Raw genomic sequence first — 12,910 nt, 5'->3', positions numbered from 1 at the left:
ACGCTCCTTTCCCCTCTTTTTTCTCATCCCAGAACTTCAAAAGTATGAAAGAGTGGACTGAGTTGGGAAGATTAGGTGGGCAGAAAAATAGTGCAATTACGATTTTGGCCTTTGGTGTTAGGCAGTTTTGAATATGAGTCCCAGCTTTGCCCCTTAATAGTTTGGGAAAAAATTCCTCTCTTGAATCCGCAGTTTCCTCATGTATAAAATGGAGATGATAATAGTACCTAATTATTGAGTTCTGTTTGGGAGACTTGTACTTGAACATACTCTGACCTAATAGCAGAAACGGAATAAAAAACATTTGACTACAGCAGCCATCACGGCCCAGGCTGAAAAATTGGGGCAGGTCAGAGGCACCTACTGGACCAGAAGCCAACCAATTACTTTCAGGTGAAGAAGTGGGCATGACCCTGGGGAGAGACCAGTCAACTGGGCCTTTTTGCCAACTGCTGGGGAGAAACTGTCAAATTTTAACCACGTTACTTCTGAGCTCCAGCTGGCACAGCCTTACTGCTGAGCACCAGCTGAGTGCCAGCTGGGCCTAAATGTACAAAAGCTGTCTCCACATTGTCTCATAGTGCTCCTGTCTTTCTCTGTAGCTCCCTTTCCATGCTCAGTGTTGAGAAACTAAACTTCCACTTGCCCACCCAAAAGTAATTTGGTCAATTTCATTTTGGAGAAATACTCAGTCTTTGGGGTTTTCGCTCCCACCCCCACGTTCCTGCACATCAGGGAGCGGAGATGTAAGCTTACTTACTAGGATGTGCTGTTCCCCCTCGCTGGCTCCCCTGACCTCCAGAGGAATCGGTCTCTTCCCCCACAGCATTCCCTGTGAAGTGTCCCTACCCACAGTTCCTCCTGGTGATCATTCCAGGCAACACAAACTACATCATTTGCAAGACCCAACACAAAGTGAAAATGCAGGGCCCTTGATTCAAAAATCGTTAAGAATTTTAAGAAGGCAACAGCAGAGCATTCAGCCAAGCACAGGGTCCCTCCTAGGCATGGGGCCCTGTGCAAGAGACAGCTTGCATGCCCCTGAAGCCGGCCCTGATTCAAGGAGGCCTCGAGTAACAACAGAGGTTGTTGCAACAACTCCGCGGCGGGTGCGTTGACTTTTATTCCTCTGCTGTCTTCTCCTCCACCCCACACGGTCATGCAGAAAACCCTAAAACCACTGTGTGACGTGAACTACTCACTGAGGACCCACGAGGGCAGACTTCTCAAGCTCTCTCTCCTTCCATTCCCACCAGTATATTCTACCCTGTGAAGCCACCCTAGGCCCACACAGGACACATGTGAGGCAGTCTCCTGCCACAGTTCCAAGTGGGAAGCACTTGGCACTCTGCTTCCTGCCTCTTCCTCAGGCCACGCTGGATTCTGATCTTCTCACTACAACCACTACGACCCTGCCCTACATCCACCATCCTTCTCAGGGTCCAGGCAATAATTAATAATTAAGCCCTTCAGATCTCTTTCCCTGTCATCTTTCCCGCCAGGGGCTGCCCTTTCCAGCAGCAGAAGGGCTTTCTTCTTCCCCTCCCTGCCTGGGAGGAGCTGCCCTCATATCACATCCTTCATCCTTTCTACATTGTGCCTCTTAAAATGAAGCTCTTCACTCAAACTTCTAAATGTTGCCTTTGATATATAAAGAAAGCTTTTCAGGGGGAAAAACGCCAGGAAATCAAAACTCTTCCCTCTCTCTCTCAAAGCTAGGCTTCTTTAAAAACTATTATCTGGATTGAATTGGTGGTTCCCAGAGGGGAAGGGGGGAGGGAGGAGGGCGAAAGGGGTGATTAGGCACAAATGTGTGGTGATGGACTATAATTAGTCTTTGGGTGGTGAATATGATGTAATCTACACAGAATGCGAAATATATTATGATGTACACCTGAAAGTTATATAAGGTTATAATCCAATGTTACTGCAAGAAATAAATAAATAAATAGAAACAATCATCTCACTATGGGAATTTTATTTTTAATCAAGTCTTTATCTCAAAGCTGAACAATGGCTTCTTTGTTCCAAGTGGTATCCATTCTTCCCCTAAAGCAATCACTACCAATGAGCAACACTAGGACTTTGCATAAAGAGATCAAATAATGCAATAATGCATACTTAGTAGGTGCATGGCAATGGTAAGGCTAAATAAATGATAGCTACCAATTATCATTATCAAATTATTATTTTTACCTGTGTTATTAGGAAGAAACAGTTTCAGTTTCTTTCTTCCCTTACCTAAATCCAGATGTGTGTAAATTTTTTGAACTTCGAAAAATATATAGCCTAAAAGAAGGCAAGGTATGTTTGTCAGGTAAATTATTTTGCATAGTGGGTTCAGAAAATAAATTGTCACTCCCACCTCTCTGATGATATTACCACACAAATAAAAATAATTATTTTATTCCTTAGAACCCCACATATATTAGATTACAGTGATTAGGTTGCTGATACTTAGCCATTTTTTGATCTATAAAAATAGCAATTTCATGTAGCTCAATCTAAGAATAGGATGCTCTAGTTGATTTTTAATCATTTTTATTAACCCTCTTCCATTTATAGACTGAGACCTAGAGAAGACACTGCTATGGTAAGCCTAAGAACCAAACAGGATGGCACAAAGAGAACTGGGAGAAACCTAGTCCAGACTCATCAATTTGCAAATGAGGACTTAGGGCCCAGAGTGGGGAAGTGAGCTGCCCAAAATATCACAGCCAATTAGTGGTAAACCTAAGCTCGGGCTGTCTGCACTGTGCTTCCTTCCACCGCACCAGGCTGGCTCCCTTACTTCTCTACACTTGTCAAAATACGTTAAGAACACCCAACTTCACTAGAGATCAGTACTCTAAGGATAATTAAGGCAAATATCAAAAGTTAGATAAAATCTTGGCTAAAAGCACATTTTTCAAAGACTTTTGATCAATGATAATTAAACTTTTAAAAGCAGAAATGTCAAAATGAAGATGTTTGCTTCTTAGACATCATAATTTGGAGATTCTCCTGATCACACTATTTTTAAAGCTCCCTTTATCTGACCCCACTCTGAGCGCGACACATGGATTTTTCAGTGTTTCTTGAGCTAACAGCTTCTGGTTTGTGCTTTATTGTTATTATTTCAACATTATCTTCAAACCTCAACTTATTTGCAAGTATAATTCATAATTGTCTCTAAAATATTCAGATAACATGTCAAACAAGACAAAAAGGAAATATCTTAAACAGCTCTAACCTTAGTTCTTTGTACCCATTATAATTTGCAAAGGAGAAAACATCACCGACTTTAATCTCCCAATTTAAGCAATGAATACAACGTGTTTATGTACGATGTCATTTCCAGAAGCCTTTACTGTGACTGGTATTTTGTTAATGCTGCACAGCTATGGTTAAAGTTCTATTAGGACTTTCACCTTAGGCACCATAATTCATTATTCTACATCAACCCTATAAAGGATGTATTGACAAACCCAATGTGTAGATAAGGAAACTGAAGTTTAGAATGGGTCCATAAGTTGCCAAGGTCACACAACTAGTGACAGTCAGCTGCTTAAGTGAGAAAAGCAAAGTTGCCATGAATCCCACCTCCATACTATCCCATGACCAAGCAGAAGTCTTCATCCCACTCACTTATGTCCCAGCTAGGACAGTAGTGGCTAAACTTGTAAGCTCCAGATTTTACCTAATGAACTATTTAAAATATTTCATTCTGTTTTCAGAAGATGAGTCAGACATCCCAAGTGGAGTTCAAAAAATAAGGCCACTGCAACAGCAGCAATGCCAAAGAGATTGCCAGCTCTGCAATTTGCACCCCTCCCATTATTCTCTCCTGTGGTTATTGTAAAATATGCCCACACACTCTTTATTACTTTTCCCTTCAAAAGTGGAGTCTAATTCCCCTTCCACTGGGCATAGGCTGTACTTAGTGAATGACTAGAATGTGGTGAGAGTGACAATGTATGACTTCCTAGTCTAGGTCATAAAAGGAACTGTGTCTTCCTCCTTGCTTTTCTCTCTGGATCTCTCACTCTGAGGGAAGCCAGCTGCCATGTCATAAATTCATTCAAGTAGCCCTGCAGAGGGTTCCACATGGATAGGAACTGAGGACTTCTGCCTTCCTGGAAGGGAGTCCATCAGCCCCAGTCAAGACTTCGGATGACAGCAGCTGACATTCTCATTGCAGCTTCACAAATAACCCTCATCTACAACCACCCAACTAAGCCAATCCCAAATTCATGAACTTCAGAAACCATGAAACAATAAATATTTGTTGGTTTAAGCACTTAAGTTTTGGGTTAATTTGTTATGAAACAATAGATAATTAATACAAATTTATCCCTAAATACACCCCTTCTTATAACAAAGCAAAAAAGCTGAACCATGGCTACAGAAGCTGCCATATCAAAAAACAAATATTCTCCTAGGTCCAGGCTCACTTAGAATATGCCCAGGAGGTAGGATGACTAGAGGGTGTTCTCCTCAAGGCCTTGCCTCTCACTCAAAAAAAAATGAGATACGATTGGTCCTCCCCCAGTTACATCATGCCCCAGATGGGACATGGGAGAGGAGAGTGAGAATCAGACTGATAAAAAAGAGCAAAGTTGTTACTTGTAAGAGCACTATCTTTAAATGTCCAGCTTCCATGTGATGATGATACCACTCTGATAACAGCCTGTATCACAAAGTTCTATGCTTCAGCAACTGAAAATAGAATACGTCCTGTAAGAGCAGGAAGCCAATTATTTCCCTAAGTATGTTATTTTCCCCCATCAAACTGAAGCCAGTTAGTAAATGATATAGCAGATTCAGTGAGCTCAAAGAGTAAAAGACTCTTTTTGGAAAAGTGAGTGCTGCCATATGAGTGGGGAGTGGTCCTGAGCCTTGAAAATCTCAAAGCAGCTAACTGAATGAAATGTCAACACTGTTCCAACAGAAAAGAGAGTAAAACACACCAAGGCTCTTGTCAATCAAAAAACATTTTTTTCTTCATTAGTCAGAGGGAAACTCAACTACACTAAAATAGACAACTGAAAAACTAAGATGGGAAGTGGTAGTCAGCCTTTTCCCATTTGCTCTTCAAACTCGAAGGAGAGCATGACTTTGATAAAACTAATGTATTCTTTAGTAATGTCCATTCATCATGTCCACCACAGCGGCGTTAGACAGCTCATGTGTGATTTCTTAATGGGGCCCATCCTGGAAACAATGACACCCCTCCCTGACCCAAACCACAGCAAGTTGTCATGCTGAGGAGAATGCGAAGCGTAATGCTTACCCAGGCCTTCACGGATCCCAGTCTTGTCTTTAGAGTGCTTTCTTTTTCCTCGTGGCTCCAGATATGGAAGACCTCCTATCGTTTCAAAACACAGCTTCTTGTTGATGAAGAGGAAGAGGACAGCCAGAAGAACAATAAAGACCCCAACTGCAGACAAGAAGCCAATGGCTTCAGAAGGGACTGGCAAGAGAACACAAAGGAAAAAATATCATCTCAACTAAAGAGATCCAACTTTTAGTTCTAACAAATGATCAAAGTTATTCAGAATCTTTGTGTTTATTAATGAGAGGCAAATAGTCTACAAGTCCTGACTTGTGCTGGCATCTGCAGGATTGTGTACCAGGGAAAGGAAAAGGACTGTTGCCCGGTACATCCTGCTAGGCTGGTTCCTCAGAGGACAGACCTCCAAACTTTTGCACATGTGGTGTCTTCCATCTGGAATATAATTCCTCTCACTCTTATCCTCAGCCTACTATTCAACTTCAAGCACACAAACTATAGGAGAGAGATCCATCAAATGAGTTGAGTTGGACCATGGTTGACCAGGGTTATAAAAGCAAGTCTCTTAAAAACACAGCTGCCTAAAGCTTAAAAAAGTATCACTTGAGACAAACTTTCAGATAAACACATCTATCAGTATTAGCTATTGGAGGAAAAGTCATTTTCTGGATACATCTTTGCAAGTCCAACTATGCAGTATGATGCTGATTATCAATGATGACAAGAAAATTCCTGATCCATGCCATCTAAATAAGAAATTAGAATATATTTTGACTGCTAATATTTTAGAACTTTAAAAATGAAATTCCATCTTCCTCATCAAAATACCCTGAGCTTTAAATGACCCTGGTTAAGTGCTGCCCAGTACCCCTTAAAGAGTCCCAGCCATTGAGTTCAGCTATGAGGTGCATACAACAGGGAGACCAAATTTAGTTTGGGGTTGAGAGAAGACTCCTCTGAGGAAATGACATTTGAGTCAAGACAACATTTAGTAAAGAAATCCGAAGTCAACTTGTATAAAGGAATTGATTACAGAGCAGGTGTCAATAAGTTATTCAAGGGAGACGGGTTTATGCGAAAGCTTAGGATAATGAATCTCCTAAGAGGAGCTCTAATCCTTGAGTAGGTTTAAGATGTGGATGCATAATATAAAGGGATAATATTCACCTCGCCTTACCATCTACCTAAACAGAGAAAGGATGAATCAAACCAGTCCAAACCCCACAAAAAGATAAAGAAAATAAATGGTACTGCCTCACTGAATCAATCTAGCGGAAAGTCAATGAAAGAACAAACAAAACAAAAATAGCAGGCAAGATAATAGCTTTGTAGTCTACATAATCGTAATAGTGCCTGCTATCAAAGCCAAAATATACCATGAAAAAAAGCTACACACATATCGATCATTCCCTCTCCTGTGAGAGGCAGCACGGGTACTAGTGCTTAATGGCACAGGGTCAGCAGTCACACTGCCTGGGAGGAAATCATACTCTACCACTTATTATCTCTGTGGCCGGGGCGGATTATTTAACCTCTCTATGCTTTAGTTTCCTAAACCATAAAAGGAGATAAGAAATATAGCTACATCAAAGATTAAGTCAGGTAACACATGGAAAATAATCAATGTGGCACCTGGCACACAGAGTTCTCAAACAGGAATAACCATCTTCCTCATCATCACCATCATCATCTTTACAGAGCTGTTAAAATAATCTAGGAGCAGTCAGGAGATGGAGGTGCTGCTTTGTGTGTAGTCTGTGATCCGGACCCCATCTTCCTCTCTTTCATCAAAACAATTATCTCTACCTTTTTGCCTCTCACTTCTGTATTTTCAACTACTACTCCCCCTCGTAGATACAACATCTGTCTCATCTGCATTAAAAATCCACCGAGTACCCCCCATTCTTTAAAAACCCCCTCTAACCTCCATGTGCTCCTCAACTAAAGCCCTCTCTCTTTTCCCCTTTGCAACCAACCATCTTCAGAGTACTTCCTACACTCATCTCCCCTTTCTTACCTCCAAAGTCATTGCCATCCTTTACCCAGACTCCCATTGACCTCCACATTCCCAGCCTTACCTCCTCTACACAGTAGCCAGAGCAATCTTTCTGAAATACAAGTCTGATCTGCTCAACTGCCCCTCTAAAGCCTTCTGTAGTGTGTTGAATTGTAGCCGCCAAAGGATATGTCCACCTGGAGTCTCAGAATGTGACCTTATTTGAAGTAAAGGTCTTTGCAGGTGTAATTAGTGTAGGATCTTGAGAAGAGATCACCCTGGATTAGGGTGGGCCCTAAATTCAATAAGTATCCCTACAAAAGACTGAAAAGGAGAAAACACAGAGAGAAGAAAGCCATGTGAAGACAGAGGCCAAGACTAGAGTTATGAAGCCTGTAGCTGAGGAATGCCAAGGGTTGCCAGCAGCCACCGGAAGCTAGGAGAGAGTCATGGAACAGATTCTCCCTCACATATTCCAGAGGGACCAACCCTGCTGCCATTTTGATTCTGGACTTCTGGCCTCCAAAACTGTGAGAGAATAAATTTCTGTTGTTTTAAGCCATCAAGTTTGTGGTAATTTTTCATGGTAACCCTAGGAAACAAACACACTCTCCAATGGCTTCCCATTACCCATAGGATAAAATTTGCGTTCCTTAACTTGGTTTCCAAGGCCTTTCATGACCTAGCTACTGATTCTAGGCTTTATCACTCATCACTCCTCAACATCAAACTCTTTGTTGCCAGTGTATTCATCTATTTCTGGTTCCCCAAACATAGCTCACCTCCAGACCTTTGGAGAGGCTATTTCAACTCCATGGGACGACTGCTCCCCTCTCTTCTGGCTGACTGTGAGACTGTACTTCCTCTGAAAGCCTTTCTTGTTCCTCTTGACCCGGCTGGATGCTTCTGCTGTGTGTTCCCACCCACTGAGCCCTTGACAGCTTTTTCAACAGTTTTCAAATGTTAAATTTTGAACTTCATAAGAAGAGGGACTTTACCTCAGTTATTCATTGTACTCTCGGTAGCTAGCATAGGATAGGCATGCTATAAATATTTGATGCCTGAATAAATGCGGAACTCTTCTGTGTAACAACACATTGATAAATGTACCTATCAATGAAAACGTCCAGAAAAAAAGATATACCTCAAGTGGGTCAGTAGCACTAACAACACAGGAGATGATTTGCTTCAGATCCTGTCTTAGGAAAAGGAGGAGTCATCGACCATTCATAAGCAGAAACAATTGCACCTAATAATGTCATTCACTAATGAAACTAAATTTTTATTTTTGAATAGAGTATATTTTTCCATTATAAAGCAACATTATGCTCATTACATAAAATCTGCAAAATACAGAAAAAGATGAAGGCAACCCTTAAGATTTTGTATACCTCCTGCCAGTCATTTCGACTACTGGGAAAATACTAACTTGTCTGTATTGATTTTACCTTTTTCTGGTTTATCAAGTACTTTTATTAAATTAAAAACTTCTAGTATTTTTAGAGACATTAAAAAATAATTCATTCATACATGTAGTAGAATATTTTGAAAGTCCTGGAAAATCAAAAAAGATCATGTTGAATCTCACTACCCATCATTTTTAACATTTCACATTGTTTTTTTCTTCTTTTTCTTTTTTTTTTTTTTCAGGAAGCCTCGCCCTGAGCTAACTACTGCCAGTCCTCCTCTTTTTGCTGAGGAAGCCTGGCCCTGAGCTAACATCCGTGCCCATCTTCCTCTACTTTATATGTGGGACACCTACCACAGCATGGCATGCCAAGCAGTGCCTTGTCCGCACCCGGGATCCAAACTGGCGAACCCCGGGCCACCAAGAAGCGAAACATGCGAACTTAACCACTGCGCCACTGGGCCGGCCCCACATTGCTTTTTTTCTTACAAATTTTTTCTTAACTATTTTTACCATCACTGAGATACTATTTCACATGCTGATGATAATGTATTTAATATAAAAACATTCACAGATTGCAGACTGAAGACAATATGAAGAGATTATTCAATATGATCTCCAAAGATGCAAGAAAAAATGGGGGAAGGGAGCCTGGTGTTGTTCAAAATAACTCTGCTTTTTGGAGACGATGACACTTTTGTTGGCAATAATTCCTGTAGCAGTGACTTAACTATGAATGGATATAAAATTCTTAGGTAGGTGCCAATATTTTTTTCTCCCTACAAGTGAGTAGACATTAGTCCATTATCTTTTAATCTGTAACGTTTCATAAATGGTGTGACACTGCAGCTTACTTTTTGTTACTGTGTGGGCCACAGAATTTTTTGGTCTGAATGCTTCTGGAATTTTTTCCTTTTAATACAAAAATTTTACCAGAATGTGCCTTTTTGTGGGTATCTTTGTTGCTTTTTCTGGACCCCAGACTTTTCAGCAACATACCCATGGCTTTTTTTCTTTTTCACAGCTTGGGAGAGTTTTCTTCAACTATATCTTTTGTAATTTCTTCTGTTTCAACAGTTGTTGTTTTCCTTGTTTCTATCTTAAACTGGCTTACTATTTCTTCGGCTACCAACTTCCATTTTTTTCCTCTGTGTTTTCCCCTCTGCATTCTGACAGATTTTCTTAAATATAGCCTACACATTTTCACTCAGCTAAATAGGTGAAAGTGTGCTCTTAACCACTACACCATACTTATTACTGTGAACTCAGTATTTGAGTCAATGACAGACACTGAGGGAAGATACCGTCTTTCTCCCTCCTATCAAGTTGGATGGGGGAGAATGCTAAGAATAAGTACAAATCTAGTTAAAGCAGAGAGAAAACTTAGTTTGGCAAGCTTGGCTATTTCAGGAGAGTTCATGTTCCTCCTAGAACCTATCACTTCCAGTTTCATCTTTTTCTACGTGTTTATGCATACTTAGTGGGAAGTCGGAAGAGGTGTATGACGGCTGCTAGTCAGATGCTCTGTTAAACTGTAAGTTAGCTTACATACTTTCTACCTGAGTAGAATATAGTAGAAATGGCTAAGAAGTTGGCAGCAAGCCTAGACTTGTAAGAATTGCTTAACCAGGGTTGCACACAAACTGTCCCCTTTAAAAGTGGTTTAAAATTCCAAACATAACCTAGCAATTCCACTCCTAGGTATATATCCAAGAGAACTGAAAATATATGTTCACACAAAAACGTGTTCACAAAAAAACATAACGTATTATTCATAATAGCCAAAAAGTGCAAATAGCCCAAATGTTCATCAACTGATAAATAGATAAACAAAATGTGGTATATCCATACAATAGACTATTGTTCTGGAATAAAAAAATGAAGTACTGATACATGCTACAACATGGATGAACCTTGAAAACATTGTGCTAACTGAAAGAAGTCAGACACAAAAGGCCACATATTGTACAATTCCATTCACATGAAATGTCCAGAATAGGCAAATCCACAGAGACAGAGAGCATATTAGTTCATCCCAGGAGCTGGTGGGAAGGAAAAATTAGGAGTGACTGCAAGTGGGTGTGAGTTTTCTTTTTGAGGTAATGAAATTACTCTGGAATTAGATATTGATAATGGTGCTGCCACTCTGTGAATATACTAAAAACCACTGAATTGTACACTTTAAGAGGGCGTGAATTTTTATCTCACAAAAAGTATAAACTACAAATATGTCATTTTAATAAAGACCGGAAGGAAATATGAGGAAAAATTATAATAGCTTTCTTAGATTTGATTTGCAAGTGTTTTCTTCATGTTTTAACATTCCATAATTTTATTGTTCAATACTTACAATTAAAAATAAAGTTTAAATATTATAGGTCATGGGAATTGTAGACAGCACATCTCTACCATCGATGTGTAACACTGAGCACAGCAAGCCAACAGCTCTATCTGTATAAGCCAAGGAGGGTTTGATGCTGCATCTGAGTCTAAACAAAATTAAAGACTTTGGCAGGGAAGCTTAAAGCCATTTTGCATCCCATGTATACAAACGCCATCGTGAAGAACAAGCATTACATCTATCATCTGCTATAGATGACAAGGGCACATATGTCAAGAACTTAAATGCCATCTGCAGAGTAACTCATCTAATTATTCCAGTAATTACTCAATTGGAAATCAGATGGCTGTGAAGCTCGATCACATAGTTCATATTGAAAACTTCCTCAAAGTTAAATACGTCTCTCACGTTCCCCCGGATACTCCCATCTGTTGATTCTCCATCAATGGCTTAAGGAGAAGACAGCACGTACAATGAAACAAATAGAAAAGCCTCTGCATGTCACACAGTCACTAGATGTTTGTAAATTTCATTCCATGGCTGTTGCAGAAGTAAAAAAAAAAAAAAGGCTAACCAATTGCAGCCATCTGACTCACAAGAACTGGAAATAAGATGAGAGGAAGCTGAAAATTTATTTAACAAAATGATAAAGGGGGGGAATCAGAATTAACGGAGCAATGACAATAGAAATAATTAACAAGTAAAGTTATAATTCCTCAGGAATAAGCTTTCTTGGCACCGCTCTGGAGAATGTGAGGCATCTCATTAAAAACATGAGAGTCTGAGGTACATCTAAAACTCTACTCACTTCTAAACCCCTTCCATCTTTGAGTATCCATCAACCTGTACGTCTGGTTTTCAGTGATATAACTTCAATTTCTTTCATCCCTTTAAAAAGCAGCACGACTCTGAAACTGTTTCCATGAGGTTCTCCAGCATGGTCTTGCAGCAGAAGTCCCTAACTTAAGTCTAAACTTGTTCACCTTAGAATTCCAGGATTGATCTAATGCACAGCGTAGTGATTACAGACAACAGTACTGTATCCTAAACTTCAAAGCGGTTAGGAGACTAGATCTTGATTGTCACCACCACAAAAAAAGAAATGATAACTACGTAATGTGATGATCTATTAGGTAACAATACAATGGTGCTCCCACTGTAATATATAAATGTATCAAATCAAAACATTATACACCTTTCACTTATACAATGTCATATGTCAACTATATCTCAATAAAAATACAATTTAAAAAGAATTAAGGATTGCCTGGGCATGTCTACCTCCTCCTCCAAGGATCATCGACCTGAAGACCCAAGGAGCCTCTCAGGAAGGACAGTGAACAAGGCCAGTGGAGGTGACCTGAGTACAGCACAGGTGTCTATCACTCAAGTTGACCCAAGCCCAGACTCCTTTGGTCCCCAGACAAAGAGGTGACAATAAAAGCTACAGCATTAGATATCAGCAGCTTTTGCAAAACAAGGAGATATTGTCAAAGGCAATTTTGGCACAATAAGAGTTGAGGCTCTTGATCTATAATTTATGTTCACCACTTTCTTTGCAACACCACAAAGAACAGAAGGTAGGAAAGGAGAAAGTTCGAAGAGTTGAATACCTATGTGCCAACTCCATATACAGCTACTTCAAGGCACAAATTCAAAATATCTGAACAAACAATTAGAGTCCTTTATACCATTAGCTGTATTTTTATAACTAACTACAAATTTAAATGTCACTTAAAAAAATTAGTACAGAATAAATTAATGTGAGGACTTTAATTTTCCTTTTTTTTTTTACAGCGATGTTTCTGGAACTGAAAAAGCAAAAGAACAAAGCCTTTCTACCTAGCAGCATATCATTTCACCAGTGTCCTAAATTTAGGGTTAGTTAGGCAT

General features: G+C 39.9%; 1 protein-coding gene across 46 annotated transcripts in view; it reads right to left on the bottom strand.

Moving 5' to 3' along the window:
• The window catches only part of SYT16 (synaptotagmin 16), a 260,415-nt gene that overhangs the window by 139,354 nt on the left and 108,151 nt on the right, over positions 1-12,910 (bottom strand). For 23 of the 46 annotated variants that reach the window (XM_070593182.1, XM_070593180.1, XM_070593184.1 and 20 more), the window contains 2 exons: positions 5,273-5,452; positions 2,242-2,289 (listed from right to left, as the gene is read on the bottom strand). In XM_070593182.1, coding sequence (XP_070449283.1) covers positions 2,242-2,289; positions 5,273-5,452 — 228 coding nt within the window. Of the gene's footprint in view, positions 1-2,196; positions 2,290-5,272; positions 5,453-12,910 lie in introns of all 46 variants that reach the window. The other 23 variants (XM_070593187.1, XM_070593186.1, XM_070593190.1 and 20 more) reach the window with 2 other exon arrangements.

This window comes from Equus przewalskii, chromosome 25 (assembly GCF_037783145.1).
Source record: "Equus przewalskii isolate Varuska chromosome 25, EquPr2, whole genome shotgun sequence".
NCBI lineage: Eukaryota > Metazoa > Chordata > Mammalia > Perissodactyla > Equidae > Equus > Equus przewalskii.
The sequence above is the reverse complement of the archived record's forward strand: the minus strand, read 5'-3'. Positions and strand labels throughout refer to the sequence as shown.